Source organism: Anabrus simplex, chromosome 7 (assembly GCF_040414725.1).
Source record: "Anabrus simplex isolate iqAnaSimp1 chromosome 7, ASM4041472v1, whole genome shotgun sequence".
Taxonomy (NCBI): domain Eukaryota; kingdom Metazoa; phylum Arthropoda; class Insecta; order Orthoptera; family Tettigoniidae; genus Anabrus; species Anabrus simplex.
The window spans coordinates 179,907,285-179,927,274 of record NC_090271.1 but is presented as its reverse complement, the minus strand read 5'-3'; the positions used below and the strand labels follow the sequence as shown (position 1 = coordinate 179,927,274).

The 19,990-nt window shown below is 37.3% G+C and overlaps 1 protein-coding gene across 1 annotated transcript in view; it reads right to left on the bottom strand.

Annotated features, from left to right (window-relative positions):
* Positions 1 to 19,990, bottom strand: part of AlaRS (alanine--tRNA ligase, cytoplasmic) — a 449,485-nt gene that overhangs the window by 204,808 nt on the left and 224,687 nt on the right. Inside the window, exon 9 of the mRNA XM_067150816.2 lies at positions 6,746 to 6,878. Coding sequence (XP_067006917.2) covers positions 6,746 to 6,878 — 133 coding nt within the window. The remainder of the gene's footprint in view (positions 1 to 6,745; positions 6,879 to 19,990) is intronic.

Sequence of the window (19,990 nt, the reverse complement as noted above, 5' to 3'; positions counted from 1 at the left end):
ATATAAATACTGGGTTTCTTTACTTATTTTGTGTTTGTCCTGTGTTTCTATTTCTTTACCACCTTATTCATCTGCATCTTTTTGTCTCTTCCCTTTTCTTGGCTTTCTTCTTATCCTACACCAGATTGACGATCTACAGAGAGGGGGGAGGGGAATAAGGAAGGAACACACATAATCAATCAATCAATCAATCAATCAATCAATCAATCAATCAATCAATCAATCAATACTGATCTGCATTTAGGGCAGTCGCCCAGGTGGCAGATTCCCTATCTGTTGTTTTCCTAGTCTTTTCCTACATGATTTTAAAGAAATTGGAAATTTATTGAACGTCTCCCTTGGTAAGTTATTCCAATCCCTAACTCCCCTTCCTATAAATGAATATTTGCCCCAGTTTGTCCTCTTGAATTCCAACTTTATCTTCATATTGTGATCTTTCCTACTTTTATAAACGCCACTCAAACTTATTTGTCTACTAATGTCATTCCATGCCATCTCTCCGCTGACAGCTCGGAACATACCACTTAGTCAAGCAGCTCTTCTTCTTTCTCTCAATTCTTCCCAACCCAAAATTTGCAATATTTTTGAAACGCTACTCTTTTGACGGAAATCACCCAGAACAAATCGAGCTGCTTTTCTTTGGATTTTTTCCAATTCTTGAATCAGGTAATCCTGGTGAGGGTCCCATACACTGGAACCATACTCTAGTTGGGGTCTTACCAGAGACTTATATGCCCGCTCCTTTACATCCTTATTACAACCCCTAAACACCCTCATAACCATGTGCAGAGATCTGTATCCTTTATTTACAATCCCATTTATGTGATTACCCCAATGAAGGTCTTTCCTCATATTAACACCTAGATACTCACAATGATCCCCAACAGGAACTTTCACCCCATCAACGCAGTAATTAAAACTGAGAGGACTTTCTATTTGTGAAACTCACAACATGACTTTTAACCCCATTTATCAACATACCATTGCCTGCTGTCCATCTCGCAACATTATCGAGGTCATGTTGCAGTTGCTCAGAATCTTGTAAATTATTTATTACTCTATACAGAATAACATCATCCGCAAAGAGCCTTACCTCCGATTCCACTCCTTTACTCATATCATTTATATATATAAGAAAACATACAGGTCCGATAATACTGCCTTGAGGAATTCCCCTCTTAATTATTACAGGGTCAGATAAAGCTTCACCTACTCTAATACTCTGAGATCTATTTTCTAGAAATATAGCAACCCATTCAGTTACTCTTTTGTCTAGTCCGATTGCACTCAATTTTGCCAGTAGTCTCCCATGATCCACCCTATCAAATGCTTTAGACAGGTCAATCACAATACAGTCCATTTGACCTCCAGAATCCATGATATCTGCTATATCTTCCTGGAAGCCTACAAGTTCAGCTTCAGTGGAATAACCTTTCCTAAAACCGAACTGCCTTCTATCGAACCAGTTATTAATTTCACAAACACGTCTAATATAATCAAAAAGAATGCCTTCCCAAAGCTTACATACAATGCACGTCAAACTTACTGGCCTGTAATTTTCAGCTTTATGTCTATCACCCTTTCCTTTATACACAGGGGCTACAATAGCAACTCTCCATTCATCTGGTATAGCTCCTCCGACCAAACGATAATCAAATAAGTACCCCATTGTCTTTAGTGTATCCCCAGAAATCTGATCAATTCCAGCCGCTTTTCTAGTTTTCAAATTTTGTAGCTTATTGTAAATGTCATTGTTATCATATGTAAATTTTAATACTTCACTGGCCTTAGTCTCCTCCTCTATCTCGTCATTTTCCTTGTAACCAACAATCTTTACATACTGCCGACTTGAATACTTCTGTCTTTTGAAGATCCTCACATACACACTCCCCTTGTTCATTCCTGGAATGCCTTAAAATACCTATACATACCTTCCATTTTTCACTAAAATTTGTATGAGTGCCAATTATGCTTGCCATCATGTTATCCTTAGCTGCCTTCTTTGCTAGATTCAATTTTCTAGTAAGTTCCTTCAATTTCTCCTTACTTCCACAGCCATTTCTAACTCTATTTCTTTCCAGTCTGCACCTCCTTCATAGTCTCTTTATTTCTCTATTATAATAAGGTGGGTCTTTACCATTCCTTACCTCCCTTAAAGATACAAACCAGTTTTTGCATTCCTCAACAATTTCTCTAAACCCATCCCAGAGTCTGTTTACATTTTTATTTACCGTTCTCCACCGATCATAGTTACTTTTTAGAAACTGCCTCATGCCTGCTTTATCAGCCATATGGTACTGCCTAATAGTCCTACTTTTAAGACCTTCCTTTCTGTCACATTTATTTTTGACTACGACAAAAACAGCTTCATGATCACTAATACCATATATTACTTCAGTTTCCCTATAGAGCTCATCTGGTTTTATCAGCACCACATCCAGGATATTTTTCCCTCTGGTTGGTTCCATCACTTTCTGAATCAGCTGTCCTTCCCATATTAACTTATTTGCCATTTGTTGGTCATGCTTCCTGTCGTTCGCATTTCCTTCCCAATTGACATCTGGCAAATTCAGATCTCCCACTACAATCACATTTCTTTCCATGTTGTTTCCCACATAGCCGACTATCCTATCAAATAATTCCGAATCCGTGTCAGTGCTACCTTTTCCCGGTCTGTACACTCCAAATATATCAAGTTGCCTATTATCTTTAGAAATGCACCTTACACCTAGGATTTCATGTCTCATCTTTAACTTTTTCATAGCTTACAAATTCACCAGAATGAATACTCCCCCTCCCACCATTCCAATCCTATCTCTATGATACACACTCCAGTGCCGTGAGAAAATTTCTGCATCCATTATATCATTTCTCAGCCATGATTCAACTCCTATTACAATATCTGGTAAATATATATCTATTAAATTACTTAATTCTATTCCTTTCTTTACAATACTTCTACAGTTCAACACTAACAATTTTATGTCATCCCCACTTGATTTCCAGTTCCCTGTTCCCTTATCACTGCTTCCTAGGCCACCCTGTTTCCCTGAATGTACCTCCCCATTACCCTTCCAAACAAATTTCCTAACTTATACGTACCACAACGGGAAGTGAAGGCCATCAGAGCGCAGATCCCTATCTCCTACCCACCCATTAGGATATAGAAATTTCACTCCCAGTTTCCCACATACCCACTCCATAGTGTCATTTAAATCCCCAGTCACCCTCCAGTCAGTATCCCTCCTACACAGTATTCCACTAATAACAATCTCCGCTTTCTTAAACTTCACCCGTGCTGCATTTACCAGATCCCACACATCTCCAACTATGTTGGTACTTATATCAGCTTGCCTTACGTTGTTGGTACCAACGTGAAACACTACCACCTTCTCCTTCCCCTCCTCCCTCTCTTCTACTTTCCTTAACATCTGCCCCAACCTAATTCCTGGATAACATTCTACCCTGGTTCCCTTTCCTCCACACACTTTCCCCACGTGTCTAACGATGGAATCCCCCATGACCAGAGCCTCAATCCTACCCACCTCATTTGATCCCCTCCCCTCCTGGTGAGCCCTATCTTTCCTGATAGCTGCAGAAGCTACTTCCTCCTCCCTTTTCTCCTTCCCATGACCCTGTTCCACCTGTCTTTTCCTGTCCTCTACTCTACATTTCCCTTTCCTACCTTTTCTTTTCTCCCTACTTCCACACATCTCAGCAAGAGTTCCCTGTCCCTTATCTTCCCTCTGTTGTTCTACCTGGAGTGACTCGTACCGATTTCGCACAGACACCTGTCCTGAATTCTGATCCTGAATAAAGCCCTTAGCCTGCAATCTCCTTCCCCTTAGAACATTAGACCACCTGTCTTCTACAACTCCCCCCTTTACTTCCCCTCCCTTTTGTACACCTACTGTAACCTGTACATTGTTTGAGGGAGTCCTATCTTCCTTCCCGTCTTCTGTGAGAATCCTAATTATCTCCCTCAAACTCTCCAACTCCTCCCTCATATCCCTCAATGCCTCGCCACACCCACAGTTCGTACACTCGCGCTCCTTAGCCATTCTTATGGAAAAAATGAAAATAAAAATAAAATAACTTATTTGCAAAAAATAAAAGCACGGAGGTATATATTGTCTGGGATAGTACTCAAAGATCACACAATACGGTAATTAATATACGACTACACTAGAATACTACTTAGTCATACTCTATTTTTTATCCTACAACCCCTAACAGGTTAAAGACTAATGTTAATTACTGAATATCGAAAGTAATACACAATTCCAAACTGCAATTAAGCCTATCCTAATTACAACAACAGAATTTTAGTAAGAGTTTCTACGGATACCTCTACTACACCAGTACTACACAAATATTTTACAATAATAAAATAAGCACACTAAATTCTAAATTACTCGTATACTACTGTACAGTACACTACAGTAATTTTTGAACTACTTTCAGACGTATCCTAATTATGATACCGGTACCGTATGTCACTACTAAGCACAAACAGAAATGAAATTTGCAAGAACTACTCTACTCAAAGATTACCAACAAAGCTAAATGCTTAGACAAATTATATTAGTACTACGCTCTAATAGATACACACGAAAGATAACACACGAATATAGCAGGCAAGATACGGCACTATCTAAATGTAGGCTACTGTATCTATACTACAGTGTATCTACACTACAATTTTCAACTGAAGTGTGGTTATATGAACTTTTACCACTGGTGGATTAGTATTATTTTCCCTACTACATGGGGCGGAGAATAAAAGTGTCCTTAAATGCTGAGAATAAGAGGTTGCCTACTATAATTTCTGTCAAAACCACGCCAGGGGCTTGAAGTGCAATATTATTGGGATATAGGAATTTGATTATTAACTTTTACTCGATGAATAAACGAAGGTGGAAAGTACAAAGTATGCAGGGAACTATGCAAATTATCGGAATAATGAATCAGCTGACTTTGTATTTATTTACACTACTATCATGTAGCAACAATCGTCAACAACCCAAGAAACTGTTAAGTACCGTAATTATCCAGTGAAATTACCGTGAATTCTCTTTAACTTCTCTTTAAATCGATGTTTATAGGCTTATCGTGTTATTTAATGTAGTAAATTATTACTTTCGTGATAGTTTGAACGGATATCTGTACAAAATATCGGAAAAGTAGCGGCGGAAATTACAATGAGTTACAACGCCTTATGATAATCTGCCTTTGTAAGTATAATACCAACGAACCTACAGATTTATTTTTATTGATTTACAGAGTTTACGCCCACACTGGAGCACTTAAATCAGACTACAACAAATTTGTCTTCCTTTTCTTCTCCCAAAAGTCTTGAGTCTGGTTGACCTGGCTGCCCTCTCTGCATCCGTTATAACATGTTGTTTCCTGTACAGTGGCCAGAGGAAGCCTACAGATATTTAAAAATATTGTTTTAAAACTTAATTCTAACACCTAAAGTAATTCCTAAGCCTAAATATGAAACAAAGTACACCTAGCTAGCCTACTTAACCCAGAAAACATAATCTACTGAATACCGAATGAATTACTTGTTATAAAATTCAAATAAATAACACTACTCCCAATTTCTACCAACAAGCACTAAACACCAATATCCAAATAGCACTAAATGGAATGCACACACACAAAATTTAAATAATTTCAATAGGTTTTTACTACTTTTTCACTACAATAATGCAAGAGCTCTCTCAACAGCCAACCGTTCTCAAGCGCATCCAACAATGAATGGCACAAACACAATGGCAGGTCAGAGTGGGAAGAGGGAATAAGAGAAATAGCAGATGAGGACAAACATGGTAACACAGAGGGACAATTATTCAAACAGATTAGATCTCTATCAATCCCAGTTCTTCTACAGTAGATTAATTTCTTCTAAGCCCCGCGCAAGCTCATTTCTCCTTTCCTGCATCATCAGGAGGTAGGGCTTCAACACTCACTGTTGGGTCATCTTAATAATAGATCTTTGGGTTTGATGTAACAAGAGCAGATAAGAAGAAAGCCAGATAAACACAGGTAAAGCAAAGAGGAAAAAATATAAAGATGAATACAGGTAGTAAAACAAACACAAAAGAGTAAAGGAACCTGATGGGTCATCTTCATTACATTTGCAGGTCTATGTCATGTTCATTATAAATAGAAATCATTTTATACAAAAATATACAACTAGTGAAGGGTGACACCAACAAAAAATTCAACCACAGAGGGTTAATGAGGTTCTGCTGTGAAAATGAAAATCCACAGTCTTATTCCAGTCATTTGACCAGGTCAGGAATGGAATGAAGCCCCCATCTAGCAGCAAGGATACGAATTATGCTGTCTGCTGAAGCCTGTCGCACCTCTCTGGAGCAATGATTAATGACTGATAATGACTGCTGTATGAAATTAAATTATCTGAAATGCTCACAAGATCTAACTGAAAAGGTAATCACAAAGATGCAAAATATTAAGTGAATGAGTTCAGAATGCTACTTTAATGTAGCTATCGTAAATAAACTAGTAATAAAAAAGTAGTTCTGCACTCACAGCACGTATGCCACTGCAGTCCAGAGTATTCTATTAGGCTCATTAGAGTCCTATGCACTTTAACCAGTAGATTGCATGGAATTATTACAAGTCCTCAGCCAGTTTTTTTAATGGTGACAATCTGAGAAATCCACATATTTCTTATAGCATTTTGAAATGTAGTAAAATGCTGCAACCTTACCTGGCACAGTTTTTGAATCTGACAGCTTGGAAATAGTTCTATTAAGCAAGTTACGTCCTCTGGAGAGTGTTTTAAGAAACTGTTGCTCCTCTTCATTAATAGTATCAATGATGCTTTGGGGGTCTTTTTTAACCTGCAACAAGACATCACATATAATGTACAAAACTACTGCTGCAAAACAAGACAAAGTTTGGTCAAGTTATTTAGATGAAATTGTTACCCAATGGATTAAAAATCAAACAAAACAGAAACAGTAAGATGTTATCAACTTAACAGTTACTTCTATCAATTTCTTACTACCGACTGTTCTGGTTGAGTACATGCCAGCCACTTTCGTACGTACGCCATCCTACACCAAATCTAACTCTTGTAAAACCTTCAATTATTATGTTTAATATATTTTATCTATCTTTTATTAAATGTTAAGGATGACTAACATATGATTTCCCCGTAAATATGTATTGTAAATTAGCATAGCGTGAAATACGTATTGTGAATGAGTCTAACCTAAAAATCTGTGTAGTCGAAAACTGTAGAAAACTCTGCGAGGATGTAGTGGGGGAATTCGACGGGCACGGCAGTATCTATCAACCGAGAGTTGACTACCGAGTCCAGCTGCAAGAGAGAACTCAGCGCGCCAATAGAACACCAAGGGTACCGTATTCGACACCGAGACCGAGCGATCAAATCACGCGACTGTGGATGGGTCGTACTAGTATGATACCAAGTGCGAGGTGGCCAACAGCTGCAGTAAGCTCTGCAGTGCCCAGATCCATCCAGGAAGGATGCTCATCATGAAACAGGTCTGCGAGGAGGCTCAGACGATGCCCCAGGAGATGGACGGAATGATGGCAACAACACAGCTAGTGGAACCTCTCTAGGAGATGGAGAACCAAATGGGGTCCGAATCGACAACCAACAAACGAGCGTTCAACGAGACCAGGGCACTCATCCTGGCACGAAGCCATGTGCCAGTAACGAGTACAGTACCCCAGAAAAAGAAGAGACTCAACAGGGCCAAGTCCGAAACATGCAAGCCTGTCCCATGCTTCACACGGATGGACTAAGAAGGCGCAAGGGCCCTGAGGAGAGTACAAAGGTGCAAATGAGGGGAAAGCCAGCAGAGCTTCGACTGCCATGCGAGGACCGAGGACTGTGTGACTGAGGGAGTCTGTGTGCAGTTAACACGTTCAATGCGGATCACGCGCTGGGGCGTGTGACGCTACTTTATAAGCAGGGGCGGAGCACGTGCCTAGCGCATCATGCAACGGTTGCTAGGAAATGTAAATCACAGGTTTCCCGCATGGTAAGAAAGGCTCTAATTGTCATCCCGCACATCGTGTAAGTCCAGTCTACTAGCAGATTCATCCGTAGCCATATTTGTGCATGCGTATTCCGTTTCCCGCGTTTTTCCCCTCCAGAGTTGTCGTCATACGCCATCATTCATTTATGGGATCTTTGAGCAGGAAGACCACTTCAATTCGAACTAAGACACTGCATTTTCTGTTTATTAATTCTTCAGAATTACGAGTGGTTCCGATTTTGAAATAAATTAATGCCACTATTGCAATATGTTCAGTAAAAGAACTGAACTTGTAATTGTCGTTTATTCTTGCATCATATATGTGCATAACACGAAAGAACTTCTAATTGTCATTCATTCCTCATCACATTTATAAGTAACTTGAAAGAACGTGCAGTAATCATTTTTGACTGCGTCGTGATGCTTATGTTATCATTTTATTTATATTTTTTTCTGATGACCGACAATGTGGTTCCTTCAACGTCACGAGACCTACCCAATTAGCCAAAGTATTTCATTTTTGTTTGTCAAATTCTGTAATAGAGAAGTGTAAATATGAATATATTTGTGTCTGTAACATACTTTATGCAATTGTTTGCTATCCGCGGTAAATAATGCACAGTAATCTACCAACGCGTGTGGCGCGTGATACGTCTGGTGACCAGTATTACTTCTTGATTTCAACCACCGTGCGGGTCACGCATGAGGCGCGTGAGTGGGGTATGTCCACGAATTCGATAGAACTCATCCTACCAACGTACGAAACTTCGATAATTACAACTTTTAAAGAGTCCCACACAAGTATTTTGCTCAGGTTGGCGGGTATGTCATGCCCTGCTAATATGCAGTGTTAGGAGGATAAGAGACACGTGGATTTACATAATAAGGACACCTTGATATAATTTAAGACCTAGAGTAAAGAATGTATAGGATTGATGTTGAAGGTTTTAGGGGGGATAATTGTCATACGTTCGCCATCCTACACCTAACCTAACTCTTGTCAAACCTTCAATTATTATATTTATAATTATTATTATCTATTATTGTTAAATGTTAAGTACGACTAACGATTTCCCTATAAATATGTATTGTAAATTTGTATGACCTTAGCCACACCCCGTCCCATCGCGGAAACAATCCCAGTACAAACAAATACCATGAGAGATTTGAGGCTAGATCGCGACTAGGAAAGGCCAAAAAAAAGCCTTGAACTGGAAAAGAGCCTCTTTATAAATTAAAAATAGTAAGAGACTAATTCTATAAGTAGTAAAATTCAAGTACATACAATAAGGGTTTATTAAAATCATATAATAAATGTAGGAGGAATGGAAAATAATCAATTAAAAGGATAAGAATGGGTACATACATAAGCAGTCCTGGTCCAGTAGATGGCAAAACACTTATGTGAGCATGAAGTTACAAAACCCAAAAAATGTTCATTCAGCGAGCTCACTCAAGTTAAGTACAATACCATTATTGAATGTGCCAGTATTAATACTGGTGCCACAGACCAAAAGAGATCGTTCTTCCACGAGTACATTTCAAGTCATTTTTCACACAATATCGTTCAGACACCACCCTCATAGTAACAATCACCACAGATCGTCTAACTCCCACTCATCAAGGAGAAAACCCCGAGTTTAAAAAGACAATAAAATATGTAAGATATCAGAGAAATAACTCCAGACCAAGGAGATAATATAAATAACCCAAAGGAGAAAATCCCAGGCATGCGCATAGCCTAAATGAAAGAAACATAAAACATAAAACATGTACGAGGTAAGCAAGCGCCCAAGACAGGTGCGAAGGCAAAAGAAATAGCAGCGTACGAAAATGCATGAATAAGATACAGAAACAAGATCAACATGTAAATTCAGCTGATTGATACGTCATTCTTTCACTCCCCTCTCACAGTAACATTCTCGCTCACATTCAGGCACAGCCGGGATCGGCAAGCAATATGAGCACCAGCATCAGTTAAAAGACTAAATCAATTTCATGTAGCATGACTCCAAGGTCACAAAAGAGGTCTCATTTATATCAGAAGTTGCGTGCACAGGACAAACAAATTCAGCTGTGGGATCAAAGGAATCCCGCAGTCACGCACAAACCCATCAGGGTTCACACTTCGTACGACACGAGTGGAAGCTCGCGCCGACACAAAAGGCAAACAGTCATCAGATGGCAAAGTACATAAAAATGCAGCGCACATGAACAGAAGTAATATGAGACCCAAACATCAACATATCATAATCACAATAACCACAAGAACAACATGCAGTCCACCTGCGGAGCGAACGACACATATCAATCCGCTGTAAATAATAGAAGAAATATTACGAAAGAACAGTCGAACAAATAATATGAAAGAATAATGTTATTTGTTTTACGTCCCACTAACTACTTTTTTTAAGGTCTTCGGAGACGCCGAGGTGCCGGAATTTAGTCCCGCAGGAGTTCTTTTACGTGCCAGTAAATCTACCGACACGGGGCTGTCGTATTTGAGCACCTTCAAATACCACCGGACTGAGCCAGGATCAAACCTGCAAAGTTGGGGTTAGAAGGCCAGCGCCTTAACCGTCTGAGCCACTCAGCCCGGCAATACGAAAGAATACCCATACCTGAAGTATATTAATCTGCAAGGAAAAGAGAAGGATGCTGGTATAGGCTAAGTTTGAACTGTTTAAAGACTTTTCTGTAATTCACAATTAAAATATCAAGGAAGGTTCAACCTTTTCAATACAAAACGTGTTGCATAAGATGTTCACAACATAATATTTATTAAATAGTTAGAACCGGTTTCGACGCTCATTGCGTCATCATCAGCTACAAAAATCACAAATGGGCAAAGTACATGTCATAAAAATTGCATTAATAACTCTTGCATGACTGAATACAAATGGTAGACTGCTTTTTCTTAAAAGCTAGAAGAACCAACAAAAAGATTTTGTCGAGGCCGAGACACCTGATGTTGGGCGATTGAATAAGGTTGATCTTCGAATTAGTCTCAGCTCAACAGGGTGGGTCTTGTTTAGCGTGCTGAGTGTTGGTATTGCCATATAACATCGGACCTGGACTTATGTGCCTGAAATGAACATCAGAAGAGTGGACAATTTTACTACTTTGTTTTTACTACATCGTTTTATCATCATATTCAGACTTTTATGTTCAAAGCATCAGTTCAATTTTATGCACAATACTTACCCATCAAACCACTATGCTTTTATGTGTCACATCACATCATCATATTTTACTCATGTTCTTCTAGCTTTTAAGGAAAAGCAGTCTACCATTTGTATTCAGTCATGCAAGAGTTATTAATGCAATTTTTATGACATGTACTTTGCCCATTTGTGATTTTTGTAGCTGATGATGACACAATGAGCGTCGAAACCGGTTCTAACTATTTAATAAATATTATGTTGTGAACATCTTATGCAACACGTTTTGTATTGAAAAGGTTGAATCTTCCTTGATATTTTAATTGTGAATCTCAGTTCAATATGGGAAAATGAAGTTTTTAACTTATAATGACTTTTCTGTAAGTCAAAAACGCAACTGTGATCTGCGTGGGGTCCATTTTATATTCTTCTCTCAAGACCAAAGAAAAGATTCGAGTGAAAGAGATAAAATTCACACCTCGTCGGAAAGATACGACCATCAGTGTCCAACACTGAGGGAGCTGCCCTCTCTAGAATAATCATGGAAATTGTTAAGTCATTCAAAGTAGGCCAGATGAGCCCATTAGCAATAACAGAACAGTAATGTTTATGAAACTGCAATGCAGATATGGCTCACACCTCAAATACGTATTGTGAATATGTCTAACCTCAAACTCTGTGTAGTAAAAAACTGTAGAAAACTGTGATATTCGTATATTAGGTGTATTCTGCTACAATTTTGATACATATGGAGGTTTCTGGAAACCATGATGTTTCATTATCCAGATACGAGTGGAAGCTTTAAGAATATTACAGACTTCTCCTTGCATTTGTAAACTGTAACTAAATATTCAAGTTTTATCTACTCCAAGAAATAAGTTTCATAATGATAGATCCGTATTGAACTGTGATTACAATAGAGTAAAATAATATATTATTGGTCCACCTTTTCAATACAAAATGAAAATTACATAGGGACTAGTTTCGACCTAGTAATAGGTCATCATCAGCCTGAAGTAAATTAAAGCGTAAATATCGAAGAAAACATAAACAATGTAAAAATAATAACTCTTCCAATTGACGAAGCACTGAGCGGAAGTTATGTAAAGTTCGGTGCGCCGTATATTATAAAAGACCACTGTGCACTAAATGATGTAATAAAGAAGAATAGTAGGTTGAATGCTGGCTTCTTCTTAGCTGTTGTATATTCGAAGAAGATTACGTCGTATTTTATAAGGTATTGAAAGACGTCAAAATACATGGATGTTGGAAAGGCTCTTCATTTTTTTGGAACAAGGCAATTGTTGCGCGAGGAGGCTTAGGAAACCAGAGAAGCGCTATATTATGTTAAAAAATAGAGATCCTTAAAAAAGTTCCGTGCGTCGTATAAATTGTGGAAATGGAAATCGAAAAAACTCGGTTCTTAAGCGATAATGTTGTTCATTCAGAGATCAATTGAAAATAAAGAATCGTAACATTGTCTTCTTAAAGATGTTTATAAACTAGAATTAATAGACGATGCGAAGTATGATACTAGGAGAAAGCTCTTCTGCTTCTGGAATCTTGAAGGACGATGGATGTTTCACGAGGTGGAATAACATGTATGGAGTTAAATAAAAGTGGATATAAATTCGCAGTTCAATGCGGACTATAAATTTGATTCTGAACAGTAAGATTTTTTTTTAATATATAAATATGCCAAAAGGAAAATTTAAGCATGATGTGATGAGCTGAAGAGAGAAACGGATGTAGGAAAGGATCAAAGGAAATTTTGTTTCTGAATAAAAGACAGTAAGAATTTTTTTTTTTTTTTTTTTAAGGTGGGGCTGAGGGATGTGGGAATATGGAAGAATGATTAAGAAAAGTAGTAAAAATAGAATGAACAATTGGACCTTTAATATTAGGTTTTGATTGTCTGAAAAGTTGAATTAGCAGGTCAAAAAGAATGTTTGATTTTTCGGAAATGTCATTGAGATTGAAATTGGGATTGAAATATTGGTCTAAATTTATAAAGCAATTCTCTGTTATGTTAAGGAGGGGTCCTTTATTCATAATTTTGAGAATTGTCATATCTTGTTTAATGTCAGTAAATTTATGATTATAATCATTCATGTGTTGACCAACTGCAGAAAATTTATTGTGTTTTTGGGCATTGACATGTTCGAGGTATCGTATTTTAAAGCTTCTTCCTGTTTGTCCGATATAAGAAGAATTGCAGCTGTTGCATTTGAACCTATATACACCAGATTTTGAAAAAAAATCAGTTCTATTAATAGATGATGAGTTGTGTAAAACATTAGCGTTATTATTGTTGGTTCTGAAGGAGATTTTAACATCATGTTTTTTAAAAACGTTAGTGACCTTGTAAATATCTTTATTGAACGTGAAGGTAGAAAATGAAGAAATTTTTGGTATTTCTTTTTTCAGAGTGGTTATAGGACGATGTTTGTATTTATTGATAATACTTTCAATGAAAGAACTATTGTAACCATTAAGTTTAGCGATCATATGGATATTGTTTAATTCTTTTTTAAGATCACATTCAGACATTGGGACTGTATAGGCTCGATGAACCATACTATTATAAGCCGCTCTTTTATGGATTTGTGGATGAGAAGAAACTTGATGAATAGTGGAAGAAGTTTGGGTAGGCTTTCTGAAGATGTTGAATTTTAAGGAATATAGTTGCCTAATGATGGTTAAGTCTAAAAAATTTATTCTTTGTTCAGATTCAGATTCGAGCGTAAATTTTATGTGTGGGTCGATATTATTAAGGTTGATAAGAGTAGAAGTTGCATCTGTTGTGCTTTCATCTAGAATTACCAAAGTATCATCAACATATCTAGCCCAAAAAAGAATATTAATGAAGTTATTATTATTATCAATTTTAGTATGTTCTAAAAAATCTAAGTAGATTTCAGCTAAGATGCCCGAAGGCGGCGATCCCATGGCCAAACCTTCCTGCTGGTAGATAATACCGTCGAAAGTGAAATAGTTATTGTTTAAAACCAGTTTCAGGATAGACATAAAGTCTTGTATTTCTAAAGCACTTAGGTGACTGTATTTGCCTAAATTGTTTTCAATTATAGGGTATAATTTAGAGGTTTGAATACTAGGATACATATTAACAACGTCAAAAGAGTGAAGGGAATGGTTAGGTTGGATATGAAAGTTATTAAGATTCTCGATCAACTCTGTAGTATTTTTAATAGATTTTTTAGACAAAAAATGATAATATCTTCTTAGAAACTTTTGAATGAATTGAGAAGCATTATAAAGAGGACTTGGTCTGTAATTGATGATCGGGCGGATAGGGATGCCGGGTTTGTGAATCTTAGGAAGGGCTTTAGCGGTTGGAAGACTTGGATTCATACTAATAAATTTAGTTTTTTCTTGTTCAGTTAAAAGGAATGAAGTGTTTTTAAGAGTTTGTTTAAGAAGGTGTTGGATTTTTTGAGTAGGGTCTTTTTTAACAACAGTGAACGAACTATCAGAAAAGAATTCTTTAGTCTTATTAATATAATTGTTTCTTTCCATTATAACAGTGGTATTGCCTTTATCGGCCTTAGTGACAATAAGATTATTATCAGAAATCTTCTTTTTGAGAGCGCGTAATCGCTTTTGATCAATGAATGATTCTTTAATGTCGATAGGGATGTTGGGGTTCATACTTGAGTTAAGAATGTCGTTAATTTTACGTTTAACTTCGAACCTAACTTCATCCTGTTTTTCGAGAGGTAATTTACTGATGGCTAGTTCAGATTCTAAGATCATAGTAGTAGAGCTGTCAAGTTTATTAAGATTAGGCCAATTGTGTTTAGGACCTTTGGCTAAAATTGAATTATCATCATCATTCAGAGGAACATTGGATAAATTAATAATTGGTGGATGAAATTGAATCGTTGTGCTAGAGGAATTTCTATTATTAGTAGCAAGGGTGTTATTAGATTTAGAGCCTTTCCAACATCCATGTATTTTGACGTCTTTCAATACCTTATAAAATACGACGTAATCTTCTTCGAATATACAACAGCTAAGAAGAAACCAGCATTCAACCTACTATTCTTCTTTATTACATCATTTAGTGCACAGTGGTCTTTTATAATATACGGCGCACCGAACTTTACATAACTTCCGCTCAGTGCTTCGTCAATTGGAAGAGTTATTATTTTTACATTGTTTATGTTTTCTTCGATATTTACGCTTTAATTTACTTCAGGCTGATGATGACCTACTACTAGGTCGAAACTAGTCCCTATGTAATTTTCATTTTGTATTGAAAAGGTGGACCAATAATATATTATTTTACTCTATTGTTTATCTACTCCACTCGACTGGCCAGTTGACAGATATTCGGGCATGTTCCATTGTAAGAACATATTGAGAAGTCTATATTTTTAGAATGTTTGTCAAACGGTATATATATCAAGCTGACAGGCTGAGTGAGTGTGTGTTACAGTGAGCAAGTTGCTAACGACTTGGTTGATATCTGTACTTGTCAGAATCGACCTTGAGTGAGTTACTGGGTTAGTTAGTCTCGCCTTGTGATGGTGAACTGCTAATCAGTGTGAGGACTTATTGATATCTGTACTTGTCAGAATCAACAGTAAATTGCTTCAGTGTGTTTCTCTGAATAATTTTGCGTTGTTGATTATTATAATTGTGTATAACTGTGTAGTCGTCAAGCGAACTGAGGCATGTATTGTGAAGAATAGACTCGGTGACAAAGTGACTTTTCCAGTCATGAAGTGAACATATTCCATGTGATATTTATTTACTTACAACAAAATAAAATTTCACTGAGAGAGATATCCCATGGTGGGGACACTGTCTCTACCTCTACCCGGATTACACTTCCGACTCACCCAAAGATTGCAAGAAATCAGCTTCATTTTCCATATCAAATTCTATTACAAAGACTTATAACAATAAAAAACTATTCTATGTCCTTTTCTGTAAAGTACTTCACGAGTTTTTTAATATAATCGAATTTCACCGATTTAATGGGCAGAGGATCGCAATACACCCCTTGCTGGACAATATTGTGACATTTTGGTCTACTGTGATCGGCCGTGAATTTTATAAGACCGGACTGTACCCCAGGTGTCTCACGCGGTGTGCCGACAGAGAAACACAAAGGGATGATTTTTTTTTCCAAATAAATGGTGTAACCTGCTGAGGAGTGAAAGACCATGTTATTACCACGAGAGAAGACGAGAAAAATTTTAATACAGCCGAACCTTTCACCCACGACAAGTATTACATTTAAAATCTTTCGTCAGATTAACACGTCAGATCCGACATCCTAATAGTCACTCTCCAACAAATATGCATAAAACCGTGATACCATACTTCAGGAAGGCACGAATAGTAATAATTGAAAATTAAGTTAATTAGGAAATTAATTATATAATTATTTAACAAGAAATTAACGGACATCTCAATTACAACGCCGAGGAATTCAGGATGTCAGTTGAACCACGAGGTGTGACGTCAGAGCTCGGAACATCGGTGGCAAGCTAGTACTGGAATATTCGCAGTCATTCTCTCAAGTCTGTTTCGCTGCTGTTCTCTGCTGGCTGGGTGATTGCTCGGGAAGCTACTACAGAAGATCTCGTACAAGCCTGGACAGCTGTTGTTCGCTCTACGAGGGGAGCCGTGTTATTTCAGTGCGGCTTTAACAGTTCATTTCAACATCCTCACAGACGTCAATAGTGTTAGGAAAGAAGGCACGTATCATCCTTTGCTAATTGTGAAACCACGAGTTCGATGCATTTGTGTTAATATTTTTGTGAAAGTTTCAGCGTACTACAAGTAATACGAGTTTGATACCGGCCAAGGACATGGAAGCCTGCAGTGTGAAGTTCGTGTGCCTTGGAGACATCACTTGGATCATGATGCAGCACTAATAACCCAGAACCGACGCCAACGACGTCCTAATGCCTTGAATCCTGCCTAGAAGAACACCATGGTCATCAAGACATCCAAGTTAAGTCGACATTTCATTTATACTGGGTATTATCTGTTCTATGTAGCTGTAGTATGTAGTTAACTTTCTTCTTGAAGGGAATATTAATTGTACAGTAGTTTGAGTAGCTTTTTGATATCTTTACCATGTTAGTGTCTGGCGTTATTCGATGTTGGAGTTGCGGTTTCACTTACTACGTGATTTTAAGGTGGATGATGACAGGGTGTCAACATCATCGGCCATGCGGGTTTCAAATAGTAATGTCATCGGACATGTATCTGATTTAAATATCAGCCATCTACTAATCTTTAAGGAATTTTACATTTCTATTCGGTTACTATGATATTGAGGATTGTGTAAGCGTGATATTTTCATTCTTCGAAATATATTTCTCTTATATTTTGCCCTAAAGTGTTTGCTATATTTCACACGAGGCAACCGGCTCATCTGACATATTAACGCTGTGCTAACGATACGGATAGCTTTCTTTGAATCCTATTTCATACTTTTTTAAGGAAGGATAGTATCTTATTATTATATTTATATGTGGTTCAAGTCATTTATGCAAATGTTCCTGTAATATTTTGAACGGATGTTGCGAGTTATTTTCGCTATTTTACCTCTCACCTTGTGCCATGTGGTGAATTATGGCATGAATTATGCTGATTTTATGTGCTATTTGAAGGCGAATCTTCACGTCTCTATGGATAGAGGCACATTTAATATATATTTTTGCGACGTTGAATGCATTGATGAACTGAGATTTTGGAATAATTTATCGTCATTTGACGCATGTGCGAGTTGTTATTTGTGAGCGGTAGGCGATAGCGTCTTCATTCAATAATGAATCACGAAGTAAACCACATGTCTTCCTTTCAAATAAAATTGAGTGTATGAGATAATTATTTGTCATACTGGATGAGCGTCATCACCAATAGTATTAAATCGAAGTTGTATAATATTATTCACTTCCTCAATATACGCTAAATGTTGGTAACGTAGATTGGCGATATTATTATTTTTTTTTTTTTCAGTCATCATTACCTAGATTGTTTGTACCAGGTGGATTTTATACAGGTACAGATCATTATTTACAGGAGTCTGCTATTCCCAGGAGATGAATGGACAACGTGCGGGCAGATGTATATTTGTAAATATTACTCTTAGTTGTAGTGGGTTGTAATTGTTTTTCTTTGGTGGATGATGGTAATGGGAGATCATTGCGTGTATTTTATGTTGTTATTCCACAGGTTGTGTGACTTAATTTTGTCGTGCAATATCGATTTTTATGTGTAACCATCGTTGTTCCGAATTTCGGCGTTGTCAGGATTATGACACATGGTTAAGGATTTAATTTAAATTTTTTTTTCTTTCTCTCATTTGCTTGCCTACTTTGCCACGTAATATCACGTGTGTTATGTTACAACGAGCAGATAATTATTGAAAAGTCGATTTAAATTGGAAAGTAATTAAATTAAAAGTGAAATTAAGCGATAGAAGTAAATCGTTAAAATTCTTTTGTATTTTTTTATTTTTTTTATTTTGCTCAGTCATAACTTCAATATTTAAAATCTTGTTCCAGATTTTCCGGCATGAATTGACATGCGTGCAAGCATCATTCTCTAGAAAATCAAAGATAATATTCAAAGCAATATTCACAAAACAATGTGACATGGACGAAACAATTTTGTCAGAATTAATAAGAATTCATTAACTTGTACCATCTCATTTGTTTAAATTTTTGGATGTACAGCAAGAGTTGATATAAAATTAAATTTTAGCGATCATTTCACATAATCATCATTTTTGAGGAAGGTATTATTTTCTTTTGGAATAAATCATCCACCATTTATTTGGATTTGATGGTTCATTATTTACGAATATCTGCCCATCTCCTTGATCCACACCATTTTATCATGGAACATGTCAATCCCTTACTGAGCACCCCTGAGAGGGTCGCGTGCCTCCAAATGCTAGTCGTGGCTTAAACGGGCAGATATTAATTGGCTTCTTTCTCCGTGGGGCGTGATGGATTGACATGGTGGATCATAATCGTAATATTCGATACTTTATCAAATTTACATTCTTTGAACCATCTTGTTCTGTTATATTTGAATTCTGACAAATTACGCGAATTACTTATCATTTATTTTATTGTAGTAGGATCATGCGTTTTGAAAGAATGATGCTCGCAGTAAATACTTAATTTCACTTATGCTTGATGACCATACTGTTTGGGGGGATTCTTGGCATTATTGACGTCTGTTGGCTAGGTTCGCATTGTATAACTGATCCTTATTCATAATGGACGAGATTAGGGCGTTGTTGGCTGCGCTGAATCAGCGTATGAACGATCATCAAGAAGAAAATAGGGTAGCTCGTGAAGTAACCACGAACACTTTAAGTAAAGTGATAGAAGAAAATCGGGTAGCTTGCGAAGAAAATAGAAAAGCTCGTGAGGAGAATAGAAAAGCTCGTGAGGAAACCACGAACACTTTAAGTAAAGTGATAGAAGAAAATAGGGTAGCTCGTGAGGAGAATAGGAAAGCTATAGAACAGGTGGAACAACGGATGAACCTTATGGGGGCGGTAATCCAAGAAGAGTCACGGAAAGGTCGGGACGAACTTCTTGCGAAACTGGACGAGACACATTGTCGCATTGATAACATCGTGTTAGAGTGTCGAGAGAATCAGAATAAAACGGTAGAAAAGGTTACCCAGTTAACTCAACAATTACAAGAGGATAATAAAGTTCTCACTGGCAAGGTCACTTCACTTCAAAGTGATATAGCCCTTGTTAAAGCCAGTATGGA